The following is a 25788-nucleotide window of genomic DNA, read 5'->3' on the forward strand; positions in this document are numbered from 1 at the left end:
AAATGGAAATAGTTTGCATCATTGACCCAATAAACCCACTTATGGGGACATAGCCTAAGGAAACAACTGAAAAAGAAGAATTTATGTACTGGCAAGAAATGAAATGAGACAATAAGAAAATGATTAATAAGTAATGACACATTCATAGATGGAATATTAACAGCCCCTAAAATTCATTTTTCAGAGAATAACCTTGGCAAACTGCTAGCTAATCTAACTATAGGATAAAATATTACAGAATTAGAATTTGAATACTGTAAATAATCAGCTTAACCTCACATGGCAGTTCATTAACAAGAGCATCTATGCAGAAAGCTCTAGAAAAGTCAAACGGACTGGTTGAGTGAGAACTAGGTGCTCACTCTCCAGTAGAGAGGACTCTCTCTCACTGATTTTTACCTTCAGAATCTACTTCTGTCTAAGATTAAGAATCTGAATAATGGTACTTCATCATGGTACAAAGCTTCCACAGTGATGTGGGGTAAGACTAGAGTGTCATCTCCAGATATGTCATTTTTGTTGCCGGTCACTGAAAGCTTGCTTGACATTTCCTCCAGCCATGCTCTGGACCAGACAGGCTCTTGTAAGGAGTAAAGGCTTTATTAAAAATATTAGCATATTTTGTCTCACCTCGGTAGAAACCAATCTGAGAAAATGGCTGAACAGTCAATAAATTATTTTCTAAAATTTGACTCTTTGGGAAAAATTAACATAGGTTTCACTTCAGGCTATATACTCAGATATTTTTCAGATAGATTAAGATCAATATGATCTTGAAAAACAGCCAAAAAAAAAAAAAAACAAACCAACCAACCAAGTTGTAATTAGGGGGCCTTACATATGGTTCTCTAGGTCTCTAGGCAGGTAAGCATATATTTTGTTGTATGACTGTATCCATAGTCCTGTGGACACTCACACACAGGACACATGCTTCTAGTTCAGCATGACGGTCCACCATCCCCAGCACAGAAGGCACTCTTGAGATTCCATCAGTATCACTGTGTGTATTCTCATATGCCTCTCTTAGGGTGCCCTGCTTTGATGATTGTGCATGAGTATGCAAGAGGGCTGGGAGAAAGGACATAACCAACCCGATGACTAAAACAAAACTACCTCTGAGGACTCTAGTCCAATACCTCTGCCCAACAGAGATGCCAGCAATAGGTGGCAGATATTTAGTGATCATGTCCAAGAGATAAATGATAATCTAGAGGGCATGTCTCTTCATCCCCCCACAAACAGAGTGGCTTTATTCTCCTCTGTTTTCTCCTGTGACATAACTAGAGTAGACCTGAGGAGCAGGCTGGGGGCGGGGAGGGGGGTGAAGCACCCTACCTAAATCTAGGAGTAGTATAATTTAAAAACCACATGCTCAGTTTTCAATGTTCCTGATACTAGTGCAATGTACCCAAATCAGGGAGTGGCAAAAAGCTTAAAAGCCCATGCCCTACAGAATAACCTGTAGTACAGGTGTCAGTTGGCTCTAGGGTAGAAAAGAATAAGCCAAAGAAATTGCTTGAGTGTTCAAATGGGGATGGAGGCCAGTAGTTGCCTCTTGAGGTCAAAGGGAGCCTCTGAGTCAGATTCAGGGAATGGTAAGGCATCCCCAGGGTGTGAAGGACACTCAAAAGAGGAGAAACACCTCCCCTTACAACCCTTCACCTCAGGTAGACTCAAAAGAACACAGACCATAGAGCAAAGCAAGTGGCTCGACTATAAAAAAAAAAAATCACAGGTAAAAATAGTTAGATGTTATATGTTTGGTTACAGCTGCATAACAACATCCACAGACGGTAGCTTAAACAACAGAAATTGATTTCCTCCTAGTTCTGGAGACTAGAAAACCAAGATCAAGGAGTTGGCAAGGTTGGCTTCTTCTGAAGCTGCTCTCCTTGACTTGTGGATGGCTGTCTTCTCCCTGTGTCTTCCTTCTGTGTGAGTCTGTGTCCTAATCTCTTCTTATAATGACACATATTGGGTAGGGCCCATCCTTGTCACTTCACTTTAAAGACCTTTTCTCCAAATATAGTCTTATTCTGAGGTAATAGGGGTTAAGTCTTCAGCATGTGAATTTTGAGAGGACATAACTCACTTCAAATGATCTGTATAGCATGTGAGTACTATTGTTGGTGCTCCCTGAGAGGGGGATTACTGGATAGTCAGTGAGAGAGATGCTCAAGATAGTGAGAGGGCACCTGGGTGACTCAGTCAGTTAGGCATCTGCCTTCAGTTCAGGTCAAGATCTCAGGGTCTTGGGATTGAGCCCCTCATCCGTCTCCCTGCCCAGTGGAGGGCCTGTTCTCCCTCTCCCTCTGCTCCAGCCCCCTTCCCACACCCTGCTCATTCTCTTTCTCAAATAAATAAAATCTTAAAAAAAAATTTCAGTGAGTCTATTAGAATATGAGAATAAGCAAAATTATAGCTACAAACATGGTGTGTCAAGGTTCCAGTGAGGCCAGTAGACTGACCAAAGGAGATGGTTCATTTCAGGGGGAAGCGGGAGATAAATTTGTAACTGCTGTGATTGTAAGTAATCTGGATTTAGGAGAAGTTTAGCCTTAATCATAGAAGAAAAGAAAACAATGAATTTTTTGAAAAGTGAAACTTCATAATTAAAATGATAGGTAAGGAAGAAAAATCTGGTCTTTGTTTGTGAGGTGAAACATGGAGAACAGATTAAGGCTCTGCCAAAGTTATTAACTGAGCAGTTTAGCCCAGAGTGGTAGCCATGGTAGACAAGAGGAAATGATGGGTGAATACTAGACATTCAAAGCATGTATAAAAAATTGACGGAAGTTGATGATTGTCTGTTAATAGGAAATGAACAAGTGGGATAAGGCAAAGGTGATATCAATATTTTGAGCCTGGGGTAGAGGTAGACATAATGGTGTCATGCCATGGAGCTTGTGATACACAGAATCCTACATGGAGAAGGAAAGTGACCACCAGTTCATTGAGCCTGAGAGTTTGAGATGGAAGTACTCAATAGGGAAGAAAAAATTGGGGCAGGAGCTCTGGCGGGGTGAAAACATCAAACCTGAGCTTTGTATCAGGAAGCCATCAGCATGGAGTACACCATGGGATGTGCAAGGAACAAAGAAAGGATTGATTCAGTCCAGGAGGCAGAGGGATTATTTACTCATTCAGCAAAATTTTATTAAACAGTGACTATATGTCAAGCATATCCTTAAGTGCCAGGAATACAAAGATAAATAAGATAAGGGATCTCCCCTCAGAAATCTCATCATGAAGGTCAGGGGTAGTCAATAATGTTAAACGATGAAGGCAGCCATTGAAGGACAGATAAAGGGCCCTTGTATTTGTCAATAAAGTGATCACCCTTGACTCTCTAGAGGCAGCTTCAATAGTTTGGTTGATAGAAATGAGATTGAATGGGGAACATTTGATGAGACAGTGGAGACAAGAGCAAGATTCTCTTTATTGACAGAATCAGTTTTGTTTTCCACTCTCCTGGCCCTTATTCAGATTCTTTGCCTTCAGCTTAATTAACTTCTATTACAACCGTGATATGCTGATATTGTAATTTAGACTTTAACATTAAAGTCAAGGTAAAATCTAGTCAGAGGTCAGTTTCATGCTCCTAAAACCATAAAAACTTCATATTATATGTGTATGTTTCTTGCTATTCAGTTTCAAATGAATAATATAAGTGGGTATAAGCAATACATTTTAAAATGATAAGACTTTGCAAGAGCCATAGAAGCTGTTTAATAATCAGCACTGAGAGAGATGATTAGGGAAGGAGAAAGAAAAAAATAAAAGACCAGTATTTGCGGTAATGGCAAGAATCCAGCTTTTACCATCTTTCCTTGTGCTTTTGACAATCTTGGACAGGATTCGACAGGGCTCAGATACTTGAATTCCCTCCACCTCCTCTATTCCCATGGAGAGGAACAGAGAGAGGGAACAGAAGACGAATCGCCAGAGATTGGTTGGAAAAGTGCTTCTACTCTACTTGTCTATTACTAATCTCTATTAATATGGTCTCGTTAACAAAGATCTCATTTTCTTTTGTCTTATTCGAAAAAAAGATTGTATGATTGTTGTGGTTTTCTCTGATTAGCATTGTTCCGTGTATTACACCTCTATAAAATACGTCTAGCTAGCTGATCTATCTTTGTCATCTAGCAATTTCCTATAGATTTTGAAATGAATGAACTGGATTCTGTGAGAATGTGAATACTGTTGTGATAAGTATGTTCACCTAGTGGACTGGGCATAAGACCAGAAATTTGGACATCTGTGAGTCTCTATCCTGGCTGAAACTGATTTGCACTACCAGTCATGGTTGTTTACACATAGTATAAATATTCACTAATTTCATTCTATTTGACTTGATTTGGTTAGTATGCTTTGGAGAAATTCAGTTTCTCTGTGTATTTCTACATCTAGGCTAGGAATCATTCTTTCCCCTTTATTATACAAAATAATGATCTATTACTGCCTTTAAAGTCCAGCTAACAAATGTATGCTCAGATATAACTTGAATGTAAGTCATTCTCCAATAAGCACCCATACCTTGCTCCCACCCTGATCCTGATGTATCCATAAAACAGGCATTTCTGCACAAATGTAGTCAGGGGATGCCGTGGTCAAGAATCATGAAAAACAGACAAGAATACTTCATGAGAGGCTCATTAGCTCTGTAAATGTAAAGCCACTTGTGACAAACACTAACAACCAAGTATATAGAGCCTCAGAAGCTTTAATGACATTGCTACAGGTATAAGAACTTGGCTATATTGACAAAAAAGACCAGAAAAAGATGACAAACTTTATTCTTTCTTGGTGAAGGTTTTTCAAGTCAAGTCTGACGATTCTAATAGTTTGAGGTTCTACATTTCGAAGGAAGTCAAACCTGCAAATGAGTAGTGTTCTTGTTTGGGGGTAACATAGGAGATGGCCTTTGAGTAGAGATTTTGCAGGGCTTGGATGGATGGGTCATTGTATAAGGCTGGTGGTTGGGGGAATCACAGCAAAATTCTGTGAGCATATTACCCTTTTTGTAAGTTCTTATTTAAATTCCAGTTAGTTTAATATACAGTGTAGTAAAAGTTTCAAGTGTACAATACAGTGATTCAACACTTCCTACAACACCTGGTGCTCGTCACAAGTGCACTCCTTAATCCTCATCACCTATTTCACCCATTCCCCCACCCACCTCTCCTCTGATAACCATGAGTTTGTTCTCTATAGTTAAGAATATATTTCTTGGTTTGTCTCTTTTTTCCCCCTTATGCTTGTTTGTTCTTTTTCTTAAATTCCTATTCCACATATGAGTGGAATCATATGATTTTTTTTAATCATATGATTTTTGCTTTCTCCAATGGACTTACTTTGCTTAGCATAATACTCTCTACCTTCATCATTGCAAATGGCAAGATTTCATTCTTTTTTTGTTTGTTTGTTTTTGATTTCATTCTTTTTTATGGCTAATATTCCTATATACATACACACACACCACATCTTTTTTATCCATTCATCTATTGATGGACTCTTGGCTGTTTGAATAACTTATGCTATTGTAGATAATGCTGCTGTAAACATCCGGGTACATGTGTCCCTTTGATTTAGTGTTTTTGTATCTTTTGGGTAAATACCCAGTAGTGCAATTGCTAGATCATAGGGTAGTTCTATTTTTGACTTTTTGAGGAAACTCTGTACTGTTTTCCAGAGTGGCTGCACCAGTTTGCATTTCCACTAACAGTGTATGGGGGTTCCCCTTTTTCCCCATCCTTGCCAGCACCTGTTTTTTCTTGTGTTGTTGGTTTTAGCCATTCTGACAGGTGTGAGGGGATAGCTCATTGTAGTTTTGATTTGTATTTCCCTCAAGGTGAGTGATGTTGAGTATCTATTTTATGTATTTGTTGGCTATATGTATGTCTTCTTGGGAAAAATGTCTATTCATGTCTTCTGCCCATTTTTTAATTGAGTTATCCATTTTTGAAGTATTGAATTTTATAAGTTCTTTATATAGTTTGCATACTATATCCTTATCCATTATGTCATTTGCAAATATCTTCTCTCATTCTGTAGGTTGACTTTTAGTTTTGTTGGTTGTTTCCTATGCAGAAACTTTTTATTTTGGTGTAGTCCCAATAGTTCATTCTTGCTTTTGTTTCCCTTAGCTCAGGAGACATATCTAGAAAGCAGTTGCTACAGCCAATGTCAAAGAAGTTACTGCCTATGTTCTTCTCTAGGATTTTAATGGTTTCCCATCTCATGTTTGGGTCTTAATCCATTTTGAATATATTTTTGTGTATAATGTAAGAAAGTTGTCCAGTTTCATGCTTCTGCATATTGCTGTCCAGTTTTCCCAACACCATTTGTTGACCAGACAGTCTTTTTTCCATTGGATATTCTTTTTGTCAAAGATCAATTGACTGTATAGTTGTGGATCCAATTCTGTGTTCTCTATTCTGTTCCATTGATCTATGTGTTTGTTTTTGTGCCCATACCATACTGTTTTGATCACAACAGGGTTGTAATATAACATGAAGTCCCGAATTGTGATGCCTCCAGCTTTACTTTTCTTTTTCAAGATTGCTTTGACCATTCAGGGTCTTTTGTGGTTCCATACAAATTTTAGTATTGTTTGTGAAAAATGCTATTGGTATTTTGATACGGATTGCATTAAATGTATAGTTTGTTTTGGGTAGTATAGACATTTTAACAGTATTTGTTCTTCATCCATGAGCATGGAATGTTTTTCCATTTGTGTAATCTTCAGTTTCTTTCAACAGTGTTTTACAGTTTTCAGAGTACATGTCTTTTGCCTCTTTGGTTAGGTTTCTTCCTAGATATCTTACTGGTTTGGGTCCAGTTGTAAATGGGACTGATTCCTATTAGTTTCTCTTTCTGCTGCTTCATTACTGGTGTAGAGAAATGCAACCGATATCTGTACATTGATTCTGTATCCCATGACTACTGAATTCATATTTCAGTTCTAGCAGTTTTTTGGTGAAGTCTTTCAGGTTTTCTATATAGAGTATCATGTCACGTGCAAATGGTGAAAGGTTTACTGCTTTCTTGCCAATTTGGATGTCTTTCATTTCTTTTTGTTGTCTGATTACTGAGGATAGGGTTTCCAGTGCTATAGTGAATGAAAGTGGTGAGAGTGGACATCCCTGTCTTATTCCTGAGTGTAGGGAAAAGCTCTGGGTTTTTCCCCATTGAGGATGATATTAGCTGTGGGTTTTTCATTTAAGGCCTTTATTATGTTGAGGTATGTTTCCTCTAAACCTACTTTGTTGTAGGTTTTTATCAAGAATACATGCTGTACTTTGTCAAATGCTCTTTATCTATTGAAATTATCATATGGTGATCCTTTCTTTTATTAATGTGATATATCATGTTGATTGATTTGTGAATATTGGACCACTCTTGCACCCCAGGAATAAATCCCTGGGTTGATCATGGTGAATGATTTCTTTACTGTATTGTTGGATTTAGTTTGCTAATATTTTGTTGGTTATTTTTGCATCCATCTTTATCAGAGATACTTGCCTGTAGTTATTTTTACTCGTGGTATCTTTATCTGGCTTTGGTATCAGGGTAATGCTGGCCTCATAGAATGAATATGGAAGTTTTCCTTCCTTTTCTGTGTTTTGGAATAGTTTGAGAAAAATAGGTATTAACTCTTCCTTAAATGTTGGCATAAAACCCCTTTTTAAGGATTTTCTAGCACTTTCAACTCGTCTCCCTATCATCCTCTGAACTTCTGTACGCTATTCCACATTACCAAACTATACATTTTTTTCTTCCCCTTCTTTCCTTTCCCTTATCTCTCAAAGCCCCACACTACCAGACAAGCAGAAGGAACATGTAGTGAGGAATATGATAAGGGGTGGTTGGGGGAACAAAGAACTTTCCTCTTTCTCCAAGCTTAAGCCCCAGTTGTATGTATATAATTTCTTATTTACCCCCAAAGGAAAGCATTGCTTGATAATAGTCTTTGTAATTGAATACTTGTTTATGATCACCTTTCTTATAGGTATCTCTAAAGAAGAAGAGCCAAAAATATTGAGACCCCCAAGACGGCCCCGGAAACCCAAAACATTAAATAACCCTGAGGACTCCACATACTATTATCTGCTACATGTAAGTGGCTCACTCTTCCTATCAGATGAGAGCCATAGCAACTGCTAACACTCCTCTTCCTCTAGGTCCCAGCCTCTCCCTGCCCTCTAGCAGTCTTCTCTGCTGGTCCATTAATTGAGCTGAGGTGCAAATACCAAACCAGAAAGAGAAGTGCATCATAAAAGGAGCTCTTCAGAGAGACCTTAGGTCAAATGTCAAGTTTTAGGAAAAGAAGAAAGGGAAAGAGGAAGAAGGAGACATTTACTTGAGCAGCTTTCAAATTCCAGGCTTAGACGGAGGGGCTTCACATATAGGTGACATCTCATCTTGTGAATAGCCCTTAAGATGGTGTCCTCATCTCACTGGTCAGAACTCAGACCCAGATAGGCACTGCAGAGCTGCCGGGGTCGTTAGCTGCACTCAAGTCTTCTGACTGACCACTCCTGCTTACTCCCTCTGTGCAACAGGAGGGCTCCCTGGCACCAGCCCTACTCACCTGCCCTTCCTCTCCTGTTCCTGCTATCTGTGAGTGTCACCGTCAACCACTGATGACCCAGACCAAGAACCAGGGGGGCTTCCTGGATCTTGCCCTCTCTCATTCCTGACATCTACTCTGTCACCTACAGTGTGGCTTTTCCTGGCCAGGACTCACTCCAATTCATGCCCTGCCTCTGACCCCATGGGCAACACTCTACTTCAGACCATCATCATTCCTCACCCTGAATATTTCAGGCTTCTGATCTCAGCTGCTCCAGACCCTACCAGAATGTTTCTTTAAACTGTCTTGTGAGTGTGTTTCTCCCTTACTGATCCCTCTAATAGTCCAGTACTTCCTTCCACATAAAGTCCAGATGCTGCGGAGGCCTTCCTCACTGGACCCCAGACTACTCTTGGGGCCCCCTCTCAAGGCCCCCATGCCTACTAACTTTTAAGCTTACTGCTTAAAACCCTGCCAGCCAGTGCCTACTTGGCATGCTCCTGAGTCCTTTGTACCTGCTGGTCCTTCCTTCTGCAACACTTATCCATCCACTCTTACACTCCCACTGCCACAGGGAAGGAGCAGTGATTCTCTATGCCCCCATTTCACCCAGAGAATGCTTCCCATCCATTGAAATTACATTTCCCAGCTTCTGGACAGAAAATGGAGCTCCCACTTGACTTCCAAGTCAGTCTTCTAGCCCTGCTTTCTCTCTGGGGATGTTTTTTTCCAGTCTTTGGAAGGCTCCTATCCTCCTTGGTGTTGCCTAGCATTCAATCTTAGGCTCTCTTCTCCTCTCATTACTTTTGGACAATCTCATGACCTCAGTTACTACCAACTTTTGAATCTTAATCTCTGTTTAGACCTCTCCAAAGCTCCAGACTCAGAACTCAAACTGGCTAGTGTTTATTTTACATACTCTCCATGGATGTACATGGGCATACACACACACACACACACACACACACACACACACACACACAGCTTTATTATGTCACATTCCATACAATTCACACACCTAAAATATACAATTAAATAGTCTTTATTATATTCAGAGTTGTATAGCCATCCCCATAATCAATTTTAGAACATTTTCCTCACCCCAAAAAGAAACTCCATGCCCAGTCATTCTCCATCCCCTCCCTCCAGCCCGAGGCAACTACTAATCTATTTTCTATTTGCCTATTCTTTTTTAAAAAATATTTTATATATTTATTCATGAGAGACACAGAGAGAGAGACAGAGAGGCAGAGACACAGACAGAGGGAAAAGCAGGCTCCCTGCAGGAAGCTCGATATGGGACTTGATCCCAAGACCCTGGGATCATGCCTTGAGCCAAAGGCAGACGCTCAAACACTGACTACTCAGGCGTCCCTCTATTTGCTTATTCCAAACATTTCATATAAATAGAAATGTGTGATATATGGTCTTTGTGAATGAATGACTGGCTATTTTTATAAACCAATGATCAGAATATTATCCTGACTCTTCCCTCTTTCTTATCTTCCATATCCAAAATCCTACCACTTAAATATCTCCTGAATTTCTGTTTCTCTCCACCTCCTCTGCCCACAGCCTCCTCCTGGCCAGCATTTCCAGGTGATATCTCTGCATCTATCCCTCCTCTTACTGCTCTCTTGTTTTGCTCCCCTTCCCATTAATGCATCTTTCACATGGTAGCTAGAATAGTGTTTCTAAAATTAGCATCTAGTCATGTTACCCCTCTGATGGAAAGCCTTGTAATTACTTCCTAGTGGCCTATGATAGAAGGGCTGGCCAACATCAGGGCCTTGCTTACCTTTCCAGCCTCAGCTCCTGACATTTATTTACTCCAGCCATTCCTTCTCATTGGCCTGTACCTGTTCTTCACATTGTCTGTAGGCATTTGTCCCTGGACATGCTCTGTCCTCAGCCTACAACCCACTTCCTTTTTCTATTCTCACCTCATGGGGACAAAATACCCCCAGCCTAGATGTCATTTTCTTCAAGAAGCCCTCCTGATACTCCCAAATCCCAAAGGAGCTCTTCCTGTGTCCTCCCTAGGTGGTCCATACTTCGTGTCACCATGCTGTATACTGCCAGAGTGACCAAGGTGGTTTCCGTGAGGTCAAGGAGTTTGCCTGTTGCATTTAGCCTAGCACATAATAGGCGTACAGTAAATATTTGTGGTACAAATGAGTGCAGTGAATGTGAGCAAAATACAATTAGAAGCAAATCAAGGAAGCAAAAATTCCAGATAGCTGCATTTGACTATTACTTTATAAAAATCTTGATAACAGACTTTTTTCTACACTGCCCACCCCAAAAGGAAGCAACTAGCCTGACATTTGTTCATTTAGTTAAATAGAAAGAAGAGCAGAGAACAGGATTAGAAATTACCAGACATTCCCTATTAACCCTGAAATAAGTGGTAAATGATGCTCAGTGACCTTTATTAACTGTAGCTGAAATGACAATTGACCATGAGGGCTTCACCAACAGATGCCATTCTCGATATGAGAATTTATAAGAGCTTGAAATTAGGTGCAGTGCCTGTTACTGACAACCACCTTCTCAGAATCATGCAGCAGATTCTGAGCCTCACAAATGAGTCCCTGCCCTCAAAAATTTGGCTTTGACTTTGCCTTTGTCCTCTTCTTTTCTAAATGAATGTAAAGGGTTTAATACCTTTTAATTTTAATGACTGGAATCTTTTTTATAACCCTATGTCTTGAAATCTGTGGCTTCAATGAAAAATAAAGCACAGAAAACCAGAATATTAGTATAAGTGACAACACACCATGTGTTCATATTTATCTGGCCCGTACCCAAATTTGGGGCTTAACACATAGTGGAACCTATAGCTATGATGGGACTCACATCCTTTAGCCAGGAAAACACTTTCTGGAATGTTAGCTGGCTTTAACCAGGCAAGGGGATACAGACAGGGTGGCAGCCATTTCTACTGCTGCTTTGGCCTCCTGCCTGTACAGGTACATCAAATGCAACCAAGAGGCCAAAGAATAGTACCAAGACTGTAACCATAGAGTGCTAAAGATAACCCCGCAAATCCTCCATAAAACCAGTAGACAGATACATCTAGACAGATACATCACATCTGATCCTGTTATCATCTTGATTAATGCTGTTTTATGCAAAGCCCAGGCCTACAGACATCTTCTTTTCAATATTAAAATAAACATGCAATGGAAAACTCTGCCCATTTTGTTTGCTTTCTGAAGTGTACCTAAGGTGGTGGTGACTTCAAGATTCAAACCAGAACAGTGATCCTGATGACTTTATTAGATATACCAAGGACCAGAATGTCTCTAGAAGGTTTGCAATTGCTTCTCTAGAACAAACTGCCTTTTTTATTTGCATTTTTACTTTCCTGTGGGTAGAACGACCAATGACAGCAGAAAAAACAACAAAACTAAACAAAAATCTCAACTTCATTTTGCTGCTGAAAGCATTATTATGATTTAGCTATGGAAAACTCTGATTCCATCTATCATTTGGGAATACAACAACACACTCCTGTGCTTCAGACTCATTAAAGTATCTGTCCTTACATCAAATTTTCAGGCAAATAGAGTGACCTCTGAAAGCTCTCCTTTTGGCCATCTTGCACCGCTTACTGATTGAAAGCACCATGGTCTATTTCTTCCAGAGGAGGGAATGGAATGTAGGAAGTGATTGTGCCATCTGTAACTCTCAAGAGTTTTGAAGAGTTGTATTCTTTGTTATCTGTGGCATGGCCAACTGCATCCAGAAAAGAGAAGACTAAAATATAAACCAAGCACCTCATTTCTGTTGAGCAAAATTAAGCAAAGATTTGGATACAGTTTATAAAAAAGAAAGTTACGTCATTGGAAGCCCCCCAAAACTGCCATGCCTCTCCCCCTCCCCATATAAGAAACAACCAAACCACATAGAGATACCCACAGACACAGGGAATGCTGCTGTAGGGAATAAGGTAATGCAACAAGTGAGGATTTATACATTATAAACCACTTCCGGTAAGCATTTGAATTGAAAGAGGAACATGAATTCATGATTCACACACAATAAAAGATCTATGTTTCAAAAAACCCCACCTTCTGTAATTTTAAATGATTTTGATGAAACTCTCTCTAAAATATACTGCAGATTGTAAACCTTTTCTTGATGACCCAAGACCACTGTACTGAGCAAAAATAATTATATTTATTTAGATTTTTAAAAAATTTTATTTATTCATTCATGAGAGAAATACAGAGAGAGAGGCAGAGACATAGGCAGAAGAAGAAGCAGGCTCCCTGCGGGGAGCCTGATGTGAGACTCAATCCCAGGACCCCAGGATCAAGACTTGAGCCAAAGGCAGACACTCAACCCCTGAGCCACCCAGGCACCCCATATTTGTGAGGTAGCACCCATCCCTGTATTCACCTGGCCCTGCTTCATGGTCTTCAGAGCACTTGTAAATATATGTGTTCTCCTCTCCTGTCTGCCTCTCCCCTCCAGGCTACGAGCTCTGTGAAGGCAGGGACCTGCTCACCAGTGACACCCCATGGCTGCAGTTACAGTCCTCCCTCCTGGGCCTGCAGAGCCCTGGGGGTGATGTCCCTGCACCTCCTGACACAAACAGCTGTGCACCCAACTGCATTACCTGTTCCCGTAGTTCTTGTTTCTCCTTGGATGTCACTTCTCTAGGTGATCATTCTGGCTGCCTTAAATCAATACCAGCTCTCTTCTATGATTGGATGCTCTTAGTGTCTTACATCTAGGAAACATTGCTATTTTTTAAAGATTTATTTGTTTTTTAGAGAGAATGACCACAAGCAGGGAGAGGGGCAGAAGGAGAGGGGGAGAGAAATAGAGAGAAGCAGACGCCCCGCGAGCGAGGAGCCCCGCACGGGGCTCCATCTCTGGACCCTGAGATCATCCCTAGGCTGAAATCAAGGATCAGATGCTTAACCAACTGGGCCGCCCACACGCCCCTAAAACGTTGCTATTTTCATGTCCAGAATCAGAGTGAGCTGAGCCTAAGAAGCGAGCCCGAGAAGCCCAAGGAGGACCTGAGCTGAGCACGCACACCCTGTTGTTTTGGCGTGTGGTGCCCGCTCTGCTACTCAGATCTGTGCAGCCATCAGCAAGGTGACTCAGGACCAACAGTTTGCTCAAAAAATGAGTAACAAAACACAATCACCTCAAAGGTCCTGCCAGTTTTATTATTTTCTGCAGTGTCTTCCCTAAACTAATAGGTAGGTAGGAAGGGTGGGTAGTTTGGCTACTGGGATATGGGGTTGTTGTTTTTCTCTTCTGCATTTTGACTGCCTCCTCCATCCTTGTGAAGCCCTGTAAGTAAGTAGTTAGTGTTAGTGTATTTCCAAAAGGAATGTAAGATTGTGTCTGCCATAATGTACCAGATACGAATTTTAAAGTTCTGGGGAGAGGTTGTAGTGTAACTGACTGAGGAACAGATTCTTCAGAGTTCTCTGAGCAAAGATGTCCACCTTCCAAAGGCCTCCTCAAGAAATACCCACCCCAGAACATCTCTTTATTCCTATGCCATCTTTATCTCCTTTTCTCTCTCTCTTCTAGTTCTACAAGAAACTGCCATTGGACATTTGCTTCTTTCTTTTCATTTCAAGTTTCAAACTAGTAATTTATCATTTCAAAACTATCATTGAAAAGATTTTTTTAAATCCATGTCGTTAATAGAAAGTCCCAGGTGATAAAATTAGTATTAAATCCTTTCCCTGAAAGGACAATATGCTTCCTTCTTCACGATAAAAAATGCAGTTTCATGTTTCCCTCTGGCCCCAGCTGCCAGGTCACTAAGGGACCAATGTAAGGTTCCATCCTAACACTTTTGCCAACTTTCTTCCTCATTTACAACCTCCACTTTATTACCTTGCTTGTATAATTGCTTCCATTATAAACCGCCTTGAATGATTTTTGGAAAAACGTATTTTTGAGTGATGTTTCACTAGAATATTCTACTGCAGGCAAGACTGAAATAAGCATAAGCCTGGACAGTATTTCCTCTTCCTCTTTCCTCTTCCTGAGATTCTTATAACTGAGAACCAAATTAAATACACAGTCTCTCAGATGGAAATGCTGATCCCAAATAAAAAGGGGTCCCTTGCCAACTTCAGAATTCAAAGACAAAACATTTGATTCATGGTGGTGGAAAGGGAATCTCTGTCATTCAACATATTGCCATCATTTAAGCATAGCTTTGGATTATAGAAATTTGTTGTCAAGAACAAGAGACATTTTTTTCAGACAGTGGAACAAGGAGGCAGGACCTCTGTCTTATTAAAAGAACAACAACCACAACTAACACCAACTGAGTTGCGGAAATCTTTCACTAGACTGCTAGGGCCCATTGTACCTATGGCGGTAATATAATTATTTGTGAGCACTTTCTGGCCCAGGGCATTGGATCAAGAATGTAATAGGAATAAGAAGGAGGACAGGAATGTAACTGGTGTCCTGCTCCTTACATGGTTAGCTCTTGAATGGTCCACTCCCAGACTTGATGCATTTAAGCATTCCCAATCTTCATCCTCCTTCACCCACTAAAATACCAACCAGTAAGAAGAGATGAAACCATGAACTATTTGACTCATCCACCATTTTAGTGTATTACAAATGATAGATCATGAGGGAGAAAAATGATTTAGGGTGCCTAAAAATAGCGGGGACCACCCTCAATACTTACAAACCATTATTAGTTGCCATTTTTATTGTCTTGCACTTTTATGGTGCAACTTGTAGCATTAGAGTTCCCACAATTACAAAATCTTCAGCCTGTTCACGGTGAGTGTACTATTTGTTCTCTCAGCCTAAAAGACAGATATATGCTCTTACAACATGTAAATAGGTGAGTTCAAATACCTTAAGCCAGAACACAGTGAAACACATTACTAGTGTTACAATACAAAAGGTGATATTTCTTTGTATGTAAGGTAAAATGACGTACCATTTCATTAGTGTTCAGATTGATGTATTGATTAAAATTGTATCTAATTAAATCCAGACTTATATATTCTAATTTGTGCCTTAATACATAAAGTTCTTAACTGGAAAAAAAATTTGCAAATGAACACATATATCATCTATTCTGTTGCTTTTATGCCGTAAATGGGCTCCTATAAGTTAGCGAAGTCACACTTCTACTCTTCTGTGGACTGTTAACATCTGCCTTCACCCATCTGCTTTGCCAGCAGACAAAGATGACATATACACAAGACATTAAAGCAGCCTAAGCAACTTACCTAACTCACAGCTGCATTTGTAATAGAGAAATGGGTTTTCTAGGAATTCTGACATGTTTTTTCCCATTTGTAAGCAGATGGACCTTAGGTAATTTTGTGTTCACTGGTCACTGTGTGGCAAACTCTTTTTTTGACATGGAATGCAAAGATTAATTACAGTCCAGGCCCAGTAAAAAGCATTCACAAATTTATAATTAGTAAATTTTGAGTGAATTATATTTCATTATATTTTAAAAACATTATATCCACTTGCTTATGTCTAAGTTGACTTTATAGGAACAAATGTATTTATATATTAAGATTATAGTAAATACATCAATAATATTAATGATTACATTATATTGATCATATATTAATTTTTAAATTTTTCCATTCCCTTTAGAAATCAATCCAAGAAGAAAAACGAAGACCAAGAAAAGATAGGTAAATTATTATTTCTAAATTTCAATGACATCTTATCAAAACAAAATAAAAATCCATATGTTCAAATTACAACTGAAAATCACCTATTTTTTTAAAATCACCTATTTTATGTGAATAGATTTGGAAAGTAGTATCCTCTCAATACATTTATATTATAAATATGTGGTTTATATGTAATTTAGAAGATCATCTTACCTATTAGAAACATATTGAATTAGCATAGTGCAAAGCATACATTAAGAACTCAGATCATTTATGAGTGAATTGTTTTGTCCCCATACAGAATTTGCTTTTCTCTGTCCATTAATATGGTTTTGATTGGGCAATCTGAACACACTTGGTGTCCATGAACTTTCTTTCCCCAAACTCCTTTGCTTTTTGTTCTTCCAACACATGTTCAATCTCACTCATAATATTTATGAATTTGTCAGGAAACAAGGTTTGTGTTACCTTGCAGGTATGGCAACTTAGATTCACACTAGTCCCCTTTCCTGTAACATTTCAGCCCACCAATAATTTACTATCTTAACATTATACCAATATTTCAAATTAACTGACTTCCAGGGAGTGCTAGTAACAATCAAGGGGGTTTTTTTATTGAGTACCAGTGGACACTGAACTCTTGATTTATGTATCAGTGGCATTCTGAAAGTTAATTTGTCAATTGGCATCTGTAACTTGAAAGCAACTTCCCCAGAAACTCTGTAACACTTGGTCATTTTCCAGACCCTTCCCTGTTAACCTCTTATGAAGTCGCATCAGACTACAGGTACTGAGCATCGCAGGAATCAAAACTAATGGGAGTAAATCCAAGAATTAAGATGGTCACAGACATACCCCTGTGTGTATATCCTGTGCAGGAATTACCATTTAGCACAGAAATTAACCCACTAAAGACCAACAGTAAGGAGAGGACAGAAGGTTACCTGTGAGAGGAGTAAAGTAAGATCATGAAACATTGTATACATCTGTACTTAACCGATGGCTGAGAAAATTGGAAAATGCTGTGTTGACACATTAAAGTCAGCTTTTCTCATAGTGGCCCGGGGGTCAGTTGTGAACCCTGTCCTAGACTGGCCAAACTGGAACTTTATAATCACTGGCTATCTAGCAACTGCTAGTTTTGGGCCAACGTGAATAAGATGAAGCCAGGAAAAGCTGCTCCAGCAGCTAATGCTCTCTTAAAGGTAAGAGATGAGGGGTTTGTTTCCCTTTTTAATTTATGGTGTATACTGTCTTATGTATTCCAAGACTCCTCTTGTTTCTATTGACATGTATGTGTTACTCCTAAATTATATAAAATAAAAGAAGAAAACAAGTATCCTGTAAGTTTGAGTATAAAAGTAGATTGAAACCATGATGTGTTTATGTGTTTACTTACAGTCAAGGAAAATTATTAGACCTGGAAGATTTCTATTACAAGGAATTTTTGCCCAGTCATTCTAGACCAAAGGAACATAACCCTAGTGTAAGAGGTGGAAGACAACATGGAGAACACCAGCATCAATATTTTAATGCTGACAACAGGTAATACACTATTTCCTAAAGAATAGCATTTTCTATGTTTTACTAAGAATTCCATTTCTGAAGCACTGTCATTGTGTTTGGACTGTAACAAAGTATTCTCACTGAATAGTGCCTCTTAAGACTGATGTGTCGTTTAAAAGTAAATTCAAGGATTATGGTAGAGTATTTAGACAACCCGTTTCATACCTGTTTTCTTGGTGTCATTGTTAACAGCACCTTCTTTTAAAAGTACCTCACTCTGCGGCATCTGGGTGGCTCAGTTAAGCATCTGATTCCTAGTTTCGGCTTAGGTCATGATCTCATAGGTTGTGACATCAGCCCCTCCACACACACACACACACACACACACACACACCCAGTGGTGAGCTTTGCACTCAGCTGGGAATCTGAAGACTCTCTCCCTCCGCCCCTCCCCTCACTTGCGCGCCTGTGTGTGCTCTTGCACTCTCTCTCTCTCTCTCTCTCTCCCCCCCCACCCCCTCAAATAAATAAAAATTACTTTTCAATTTTTTTTAAATTTAAAAAGTACCTTACTTTGGACAATAAATTACATAGTCCTACTAATGACAAGCAATAAACCAAACTCTGTGTTGAAATACTAACCAATGGAATCTTCAACACTTACTGGCTCAGTTATGCTGTCATTTCTCAGAATCCATGACTTCAGACCCAAATAATATCTGGAAGAAAGACTCATATAGAAATACATGTTTGGGATTTGATTTCTCAGTTCACCACTAACTTTGTTTGACATTAAGTACTTAAACTATTTGTAGCTTACTTATTATTTTGGAATTTTTTCCCCCAAAAAAATTCTCTGTGAAGTTTTGAGAATTGAGGGCACATAATAAAATGGAAATGTGGTTTATAAGAAATGGGAGTAATGACAGGCAATGGAAAGCTGTTCTTCCAGAATCCTAAGTGAACATCCTGCCAGCATAGAGCACTCAGAAGCCTCACCATTTCTTACACAGTGTGACCTGGTGGTTAAGGGAAGAAGTTTTAAAGTCAGTCAGCCTTAGATTGGATCCTGATTCTGCCACTTGGCAGTTGAGGACCTTGCTCATGTTACCAGACCTCTCCAAGCTTGTTTTCACATCTGGAAAAGGATTCACTAGTAACTACCACATTGTCATAGAGATTAAGTGAAATGATCGTAGAGATTAGAGATTAAGTGAAATGATGTCTGTGAAGTATTTAACAGCATGTGTGGCATAGGGGACAGGTTCCATAGATGGTGGATCTTTTCATCTTTATTTGCTTTTCCAGAATCTACTTGATTTCTGCCCCTTGTCTCCAAAAGATGTGTTTCCTCCATCCTGAGGATCAAGAACTGTAACATTGGTGGAGCTTAGATGCCCCAGTCTAATCACAGGAGAATAACAAGTGCCCAAAAAGATTAAGTGACTTGCCCCAAGTCACACACTGAGTTAATGAACTAAGATCCAAGGTTTTTCACTTCCTGCTCAAATTGCTTTTCCATTGACATATCCACTTCCCATTTTAACAACCCAATCTGCCTCCTTTCTAGTATATTCATTCTCCCCTTCCCCCCAACCACAGACACACATCTACTATAAAAAGCATTATATCCCTGAAATACTGCCTGGTGTTGCATCCAGGTCTGCAGACGTGGATTAGTGTTCACTAGAATGGGAATGCTAGAAGCCAGCATTGGCTGAGTGCTTCCTTTGGGCTGGGTGCTATGCTGTTCACCCATTTAACTTTTACAGCAACCTTGTGAGACAGTCCCTCTCACTGCCCCATTTTATAGATGAGGAGACTACGTCTACAAAGTTTAATGACTGCAAAGTCACTTAGATAAAAAGCAAGGGAGCCAGAATCTGAACACAGGCCTTTTTGAGTTTAGAGTCAATGACATGAACCGCTATTCTGTATTGCTTCCCTGTCAAAGCCCTGTGCTGGGTGCTTGAGAAAGGGGTGGACACAGTGGTGCAAACAATGTCATCCTCATCACCAAAGAGCTTGACTCTAGAGAGAAAGTAAATGATCAAACGAAGCTAAACAAGGTAACTCCAAGAGGGGGATTTTTCTAAGCTAAGAAAGACTAGAGACAAAACTATAAATGCACCAAGTAAATCTTGATGGGATCCTGGACTTAAAATAGAAAACAATTGATGTGATGAGCCCTGGGTGTTGCATGCAACTGATGAATCACTGAATTCTACCTCTGAAACAAACAAGTAAATAAATAGAAAACAAAACACAGAAAAACAGCTCTAAAAGACCTCTGGAGACAATTAAAGAAACTTGGCCTCAAAGTGTGTCTTGGAAGATATTATTGCAGAAAGAATATATATATATAATTATTATATACATTAAATTATTATGTGATAAATATATCTCATATATTATATACAAACAAGTATATTATTTTATATATTAATAAGTAAACATTATTCTGATAATATTTTATATATTGTATATTTAATATGCACATATACCAAGTGTATGACTAATGTCACCCAGGAAGGTGCGAGTAGGTCTGGGAATCAGGAACCACAACAGTGATGACATTGGGCATCTCATGGATTTTAAGTGATTAAAAGTAGGAGCAGGTCATGATTAGAGGATGTCATTAGAAGACAACAGAACTAAGGGCCCCTCATCTCCTAAGGTGGGTCTTAGTGGGATCTCTGTTGAGCAATAATGAGAGGGTTTTTAAGGCATAGCCAAGTTTTAATTATGACAAGGAGATATAGGGAGGATGGTCAGGGAAGGAAAAAATGTAACAAGAGTGCCTTGGCCAAGGGATAGTAGAATCACGAAGAAAACATCAGCAGAAAAGAGGCAAAGGGGTACACTGGGGAAGGTATGAGATTTGAGTGGGGTGGACATGGATTTTTGAATCCTCATTCCACTCCTCACTTGCTGTATCAAGTAGAATCAGTCTGTTTCCTCATCTGCCAACGAAGCCTAAGGAAAACCTCTCAGGCCTTGCGATGTTGTCCTTAGAATTCAAGATAACATTTGTGGTGTACCTGGAAGATGGTTGATACTCAACATGCTCACAACAGAAATGAGCTGAATAGGTATGAGAATTCAAGTCAGTTGATCAAAAGAGAATGATCACCTGCCCCATAGATACCCATGGGTATCCCAAAGACCTTTCCTGTCAAATATCCACTGAGTTCAAATGCCCTAAAAACCTTCCCAAAGGTGTCTTTTTTTTTTTTTAATTCTCTATTCAGAATGGACTAGAATAAGGGCATACTCATCTGCAAGCAAAAGTTTAGCTGTCTCCTTTGATTATTATTTTCCCTGCTTTGCGTATACCTTCAATGATCCTGCTCATTTCTCCCTCAGTCAGTCAACTGGCAAACTCCAACGCTGGGTAAACCCAACTTTACCCAGTTCATACCTGCACGTACACAGCTGTACATGGCTAGAGAAAAACACAACCAAACCTCACTCGAGATGTATGAGCACACACCTGAGGTGGGCCCCCTTACAGCTATTTTGCAATACTGTATCTCCCTGAAATTCCACTGTTCCACTTTCCCAGGCCACTCTTTCAGATGCCTTCCTCTCTCCTCAAACCTTCAAAACCTCCTTGCTTTCAGATGACAACCGTCTTTCCTGTTTCACTGAGAAAATAATAGATAACAGACACATACTCCTACGGCCAAACCTACCGCTTACCTATATGCTTCCCTCCGTTTACTAAGGATAACTCTCCTACTAATGAGGGCCAGACCTTCCTGTTGTTCACGGAATCCAAGTCCTTCTACCTGCTCAAGAACGTTGTCCTGCAGTTATTCCCCTCCCTCTTCTACATCTTGAATGTCTGTCCTCTCTACTACATCATTTCTGACAATCTGTGAACATGATATAATTGGACCCATCATAAAAAAAACACCCTTGACTCAATCCCCCTTCCAAAACCCATGCCCCTGCTCTTCATGATAGCAAAAGAGCATTTACACGAGAGTGATCCTTCTTTCTCAATGCCCTTGCTTCCCATTCTTTCATGAGCCCCTGCACTCAAGATTCTGTCCCCACCAGGCCACTGAAACTGCCCCTATCAAGGTCACAAGTGACCTCAATTTTGCCATATCCCATGATCTATTCTCAATCTTTATCTTGTCCTAGCAGAAGCATTTTGCATTATTTTCTTTAAACCAATTTTCCCTGGACTCCAGGATAGTACTTCTTGATTTGCCTCCTCCCTCACTGGCTTCTCTTCTAATTCTCCTTTACTGATTCCTCCTCATTTCTCTTGCCTCTCTACATTGGAGTGTCCCAGCCCTTTGCTTTATCAACAAATACTCTCATGACCTTAAATATTATCTTAAAATTCCTAAACTGAAATCTCTAGCCTAGATAAGGATGTATATATCCAACTGCCTATTCATTATCTCCTCTTGGATGTCTAATATCTCAAATTTTGAAAAACCAAAACCAAAACATTTATCTCCCCCTCCCCCCAAAAATATACTCCTTTAGCCTTCTTCATCTCATTAAACACCAACTTCATCCTTTCAGTTGTTGAAGCCAAAACCGCACAGCCATTCTTGATTCTTTTCATTTATACCCCACATCCAAAGTATCAGCAGACTCATTCAGTTCTACTTTCAAGCATGACCAAAAGCTGGTCAGTTCTTTCCTCTTCTGTAAGCCTCACCATCAGTGTGGCTTGGACTTTTGCAGTATCTTTTAACAGACCTCTTTACTTCCCCTGTAGCAGTCAGATCCTTTTATGAACCAATCCTCCACTCATATCCCTCCAGTGTCTCCCTAGCTCAAGTAAAATTCAAATTCTTGCCAGGGTCCCAAAGCACTCAGTTCTCTGCCACATTGTCCCTTCATTCCTCCTACTCTCCTTCCTTGCTTGTCTCCCCCCTTGCTTGCTTTAATCAAGCCACAATGGCCTCCTTGCTGTTCTTGAACACCATACACACGCCATGGTCTCGGGGCCTTTACACTGGTTGACCCATTATCCTGGCAAGACCACTCTTCCCTAAGAGATCTGCCTGGCTCACTCACCCCTCCTCTTCCTTCAGGACTCTTCTCACATGTGTCATCTTACCAGAGAGGCCTTTCCTGGTCACCCTCAACGGAGTTGCTTGTACACACAAACACATATGTCACACCAGTCTTCTCTCACTAGGCTGCCTTATTTTTCTGCATAGCACCTCTCACCACCTGGCATGGGAAGGTTGTCCCTATAGTCTGCTCCTCTTCAACTCCATGAGAGTGGGGATTTTTGTTCACCTTTAGCCTACACTGACGCTAATACTTAGCAGGTACCACATAAGTAAATGAGTGCATCTGTGTAGCTGCATCTGGAAGAAGAGAGTGCCCTTCTTCCAGAGGCAAGTTGCTGAATCTAAAGGTAGAGTTGGTTCAGGAAACGTGGTGGAGCGGCCTCCCTTGAAAGAGCTGACAGGCACCACCACTCACAGTGGTTGATCCGATTTGGGAGGAGTGCTTCCGAGAAACATTTGAGCAGTTTTAAAGTGCAAAATGATGGTTATCTATTTAGGCGCTTTGAATGTTCCTGCTTGACCGAACTATGGTGGAAAAAAATTAAGGTACTAAAATAAATATTTGTTTATTGGCTGTGAGTTCTTGCAAACCGAAGGAAGCTCACCTCTCCCAGCTACACCTTCTGCCGCCTTACTTGGCTGTCATCTGACACAGAGTCACCAGATTCCCCCGCCGGCACGGGGACAGTTGAAAACCTGCTGAGAAAATTGTGCAGCTGCACTCGGCCACTCTCCCGATGTTTGGAAAGTGCGGTTCCTAAATGCCTGCGGTGGGTGGGAGGTGGGGGAACAGAACCGGCTTTCCGGGTGGGCGGGGCTGCGCTGCTCCGCTGGCGCCTCTAACTCCGCGGCCCGGGTCTCGCTGCAGGTGCTGGGCGGAGGAGGACCCGGAGCCCGAGGGAAATGACCCCGCAGCGAACCCCTACGACTACAGGAGGCTCCTGCGTAAAACCTCCCAGCGGCAGCGCCTCCTGCAGCAGGTGTAGCCCGGCTGTTCCCGGGGCCACCGCCGGGGGGATGCGCGGGAGACTGGGGGGCTTGCAGGGGCCGAGGCGGGAGACCCTCGGGCGCTGGCGCCTCCGGAGACGGAGAATTCTCTGAGCCCTTCCGACCGCCCCCTCCGCTCCCACCGGCCCGCCAGTTGGGGCACCCCATCCCTGGCCCCCTGTGTATCCTTTTGTTCACCCATTTGCAACTCCTGTGGATCGGATGCGCCCGACCTCGCGCTGATCCCTCCTCTCTCATTTTGGGAGACGTCACCGATTTCTTTTCCTTGGAAACGGCTCTCCCAGGCCCGCGGGACACTGGAGGGGCAAGTAAAACAAAGCCGGGGCCCGGGGGAAGCTTTGAAGATGAACTTCATCTCGGACTCGCGCTTTCCTTTCTCGTGATTGTTGAGGTGATTAAATAAAGAAAGTGCCTGGGAAAGTCCGTGGCTTTCGGGGCTGGGCCACCACATTCCCCGTTAGGGCTGGACGACTGCTGCCCAACCGTGCAGGTCCCCAGGGAGGGGGTGACAGTGCCTCTCGTCTCCAGCGAACAACGCCAGCCTGCAGCCTTCCCAAACAAACATACCATGTAAGTTAAAACCCAGATCTTGTGCCCCAACATGGCCTAGCGACAAATCCCCAAGTCTCCACCGCAACCCCCTGCCCGCCCAGACACACACACACACACACACACACACACACACACACACACACACCGTTAGCCCCACCACTGAGCAAACTGTCAGGGTTTTTAGGTTCTACTTGTCTGCAAATTTGAGGCAATCTCCTCGGTTCTGAATTTGGGCGTATTTAAGAGAAAGAGGAGGACCATGGGCGGGCAGAGGTTTGCCTTCCTTCAGTTGACCGCATCTTATTTTAAAACCTGGGTTGCGCCTATCTGGAACGGACACTCTGCTTCTAAGCGGTCTGAAGAGCGTCAGGAAGGATGGCGAAGGGATTTGACGGTCGACCGAGTTGGGGGAAGGGTTTTGGGATGGGGCTTGTTCCTCCTGCTGGTGTACTTGCTTCTGTGGCCCAGAGCCCAGAAATTTGGGGGAAAGTTTGGAGAATTGACTGAGAATGGGTGAATGTTTGTTGTGCCACTCACCCATCTGTAATCCAACCCAAAATGTTGACTCTGAAAGGTACCCCCAGAGAGGACCGGCACAACCTCTTCATTTTACAATGAGACCTGCTCCAGGGGAAACCTCCTCCTGTGGCACGACTGAGCTCAGAGTTTAAGTGTATTGTAGGTCCTGCTCCTTCCCTGGGTTTTCTCCTTGTGGCCTCGGCTTGGGATCAGCCTTAGAGACCAGCTGCTCACTTGTGACAGGCTGCAGGCTGGGCCTAGCACAGGCACCAGTGAAGCCCTCCCACCACCTGCGAGCCCTGTGCATTGTGGAGGAGGAGAGAGAGAGTCTAAAACCCGAGGTGAATGGAGTTCCCCCCACCCAGCCCAACCCACCACCCATCCACCCAGCACCAGGAGGCCCTCTGGGGGGAAAAAGCTAAGCTCCCCTTCCAGGCCAGGCCCCTTCTTCAAGCTTCTAAAGTGGCCTGTGTGGACCAGAGGCCCCACCCTTCGGTTGCTGGATTGGGAAGCAATACGCTTCCTCCGTAAACTCTCTACCCCCTTTTTAAGTAGGAACTGGGAAAGGGAATGCAAACACTTGGTAAAAGGTTTCAGTGTTTTTATTTCCTTTTTTTCTTTTGTCTTTGTTTTCTCTCCTTTCTCTTTCTCTCTTCCTTTCCGTCTCCCTTCCTTTTCTGTCCTTATACATTTAAACATTGAAAGACACAGGGGAAAACCTGTGCCAAACATTCTTCTTTGGGAGACCTGCAATGCCATCTCTGGATAATCCGTGGACAAGAAATAGGTCAACCCAGGAAATCCGCCGGAGAGAGCAGCCCCAGGAGCAAGGGTTTCTCTCCCTCTATTGAGGAAGAGGCTTAGAAAGCTTTTCCGCCGAGCGCTGGCCCGCCTCCCCTTCCCATTTGGTGGCTGCCTCCTTTGTGAA

General features: G+C 41.5%; 1 protein-coding gene and 1 pseudogene across 1 annotated transcript in view; both read left to right on the plus strand.

Annotated features, from left to right (window-relative positions):
• MYO3A (myosin IIIA) overlaps nt 1-23937 on the plus strand; it is a 226976-nt gene extending 203039 nt beyond the window's left edge. Inside the window, exons 30-33 of the mRNA XM_041767407.1 lie at nt 8015-8121; nt 16205-16245; nt 17629-17772; nt 23650-23937. Of these exons, the coding sequence (XP_041623341.1) occupies nt 8015-8121; nt 16205-16245; nt 17629-17772; nt 23650-23767 (410 nt within the window). The 3' untranslated portion in view covers nt 23768-23937. The remainder of the gene's footprint in view (nt 1-8014; nt 8122-16204; nt 16246-17628; nt 17773-23649) is intronic.
• On the plus strand, nt 10551-12284 carry LOC121496964 (annotated as a pseudogene).
• Nucleotides 23938-25788: the final 1851 nt, after the last annotated feature.

This window comes from Vulpes lagopus, chromosome 8, assembly GCF_018345385.1.
Source record: "Vulpes lagopus strain Blue_001 chromosome 8, ASM1834538v1, whole genome shotgun sequence".
In the NCBI taxonomy this organism is placed as follows: domain Eukaryota; kingdom Metazoa; phylum Chordata; class Mammalia; order Carnivora; family Canidae; genus Vulpes; species Vulpes lagopus.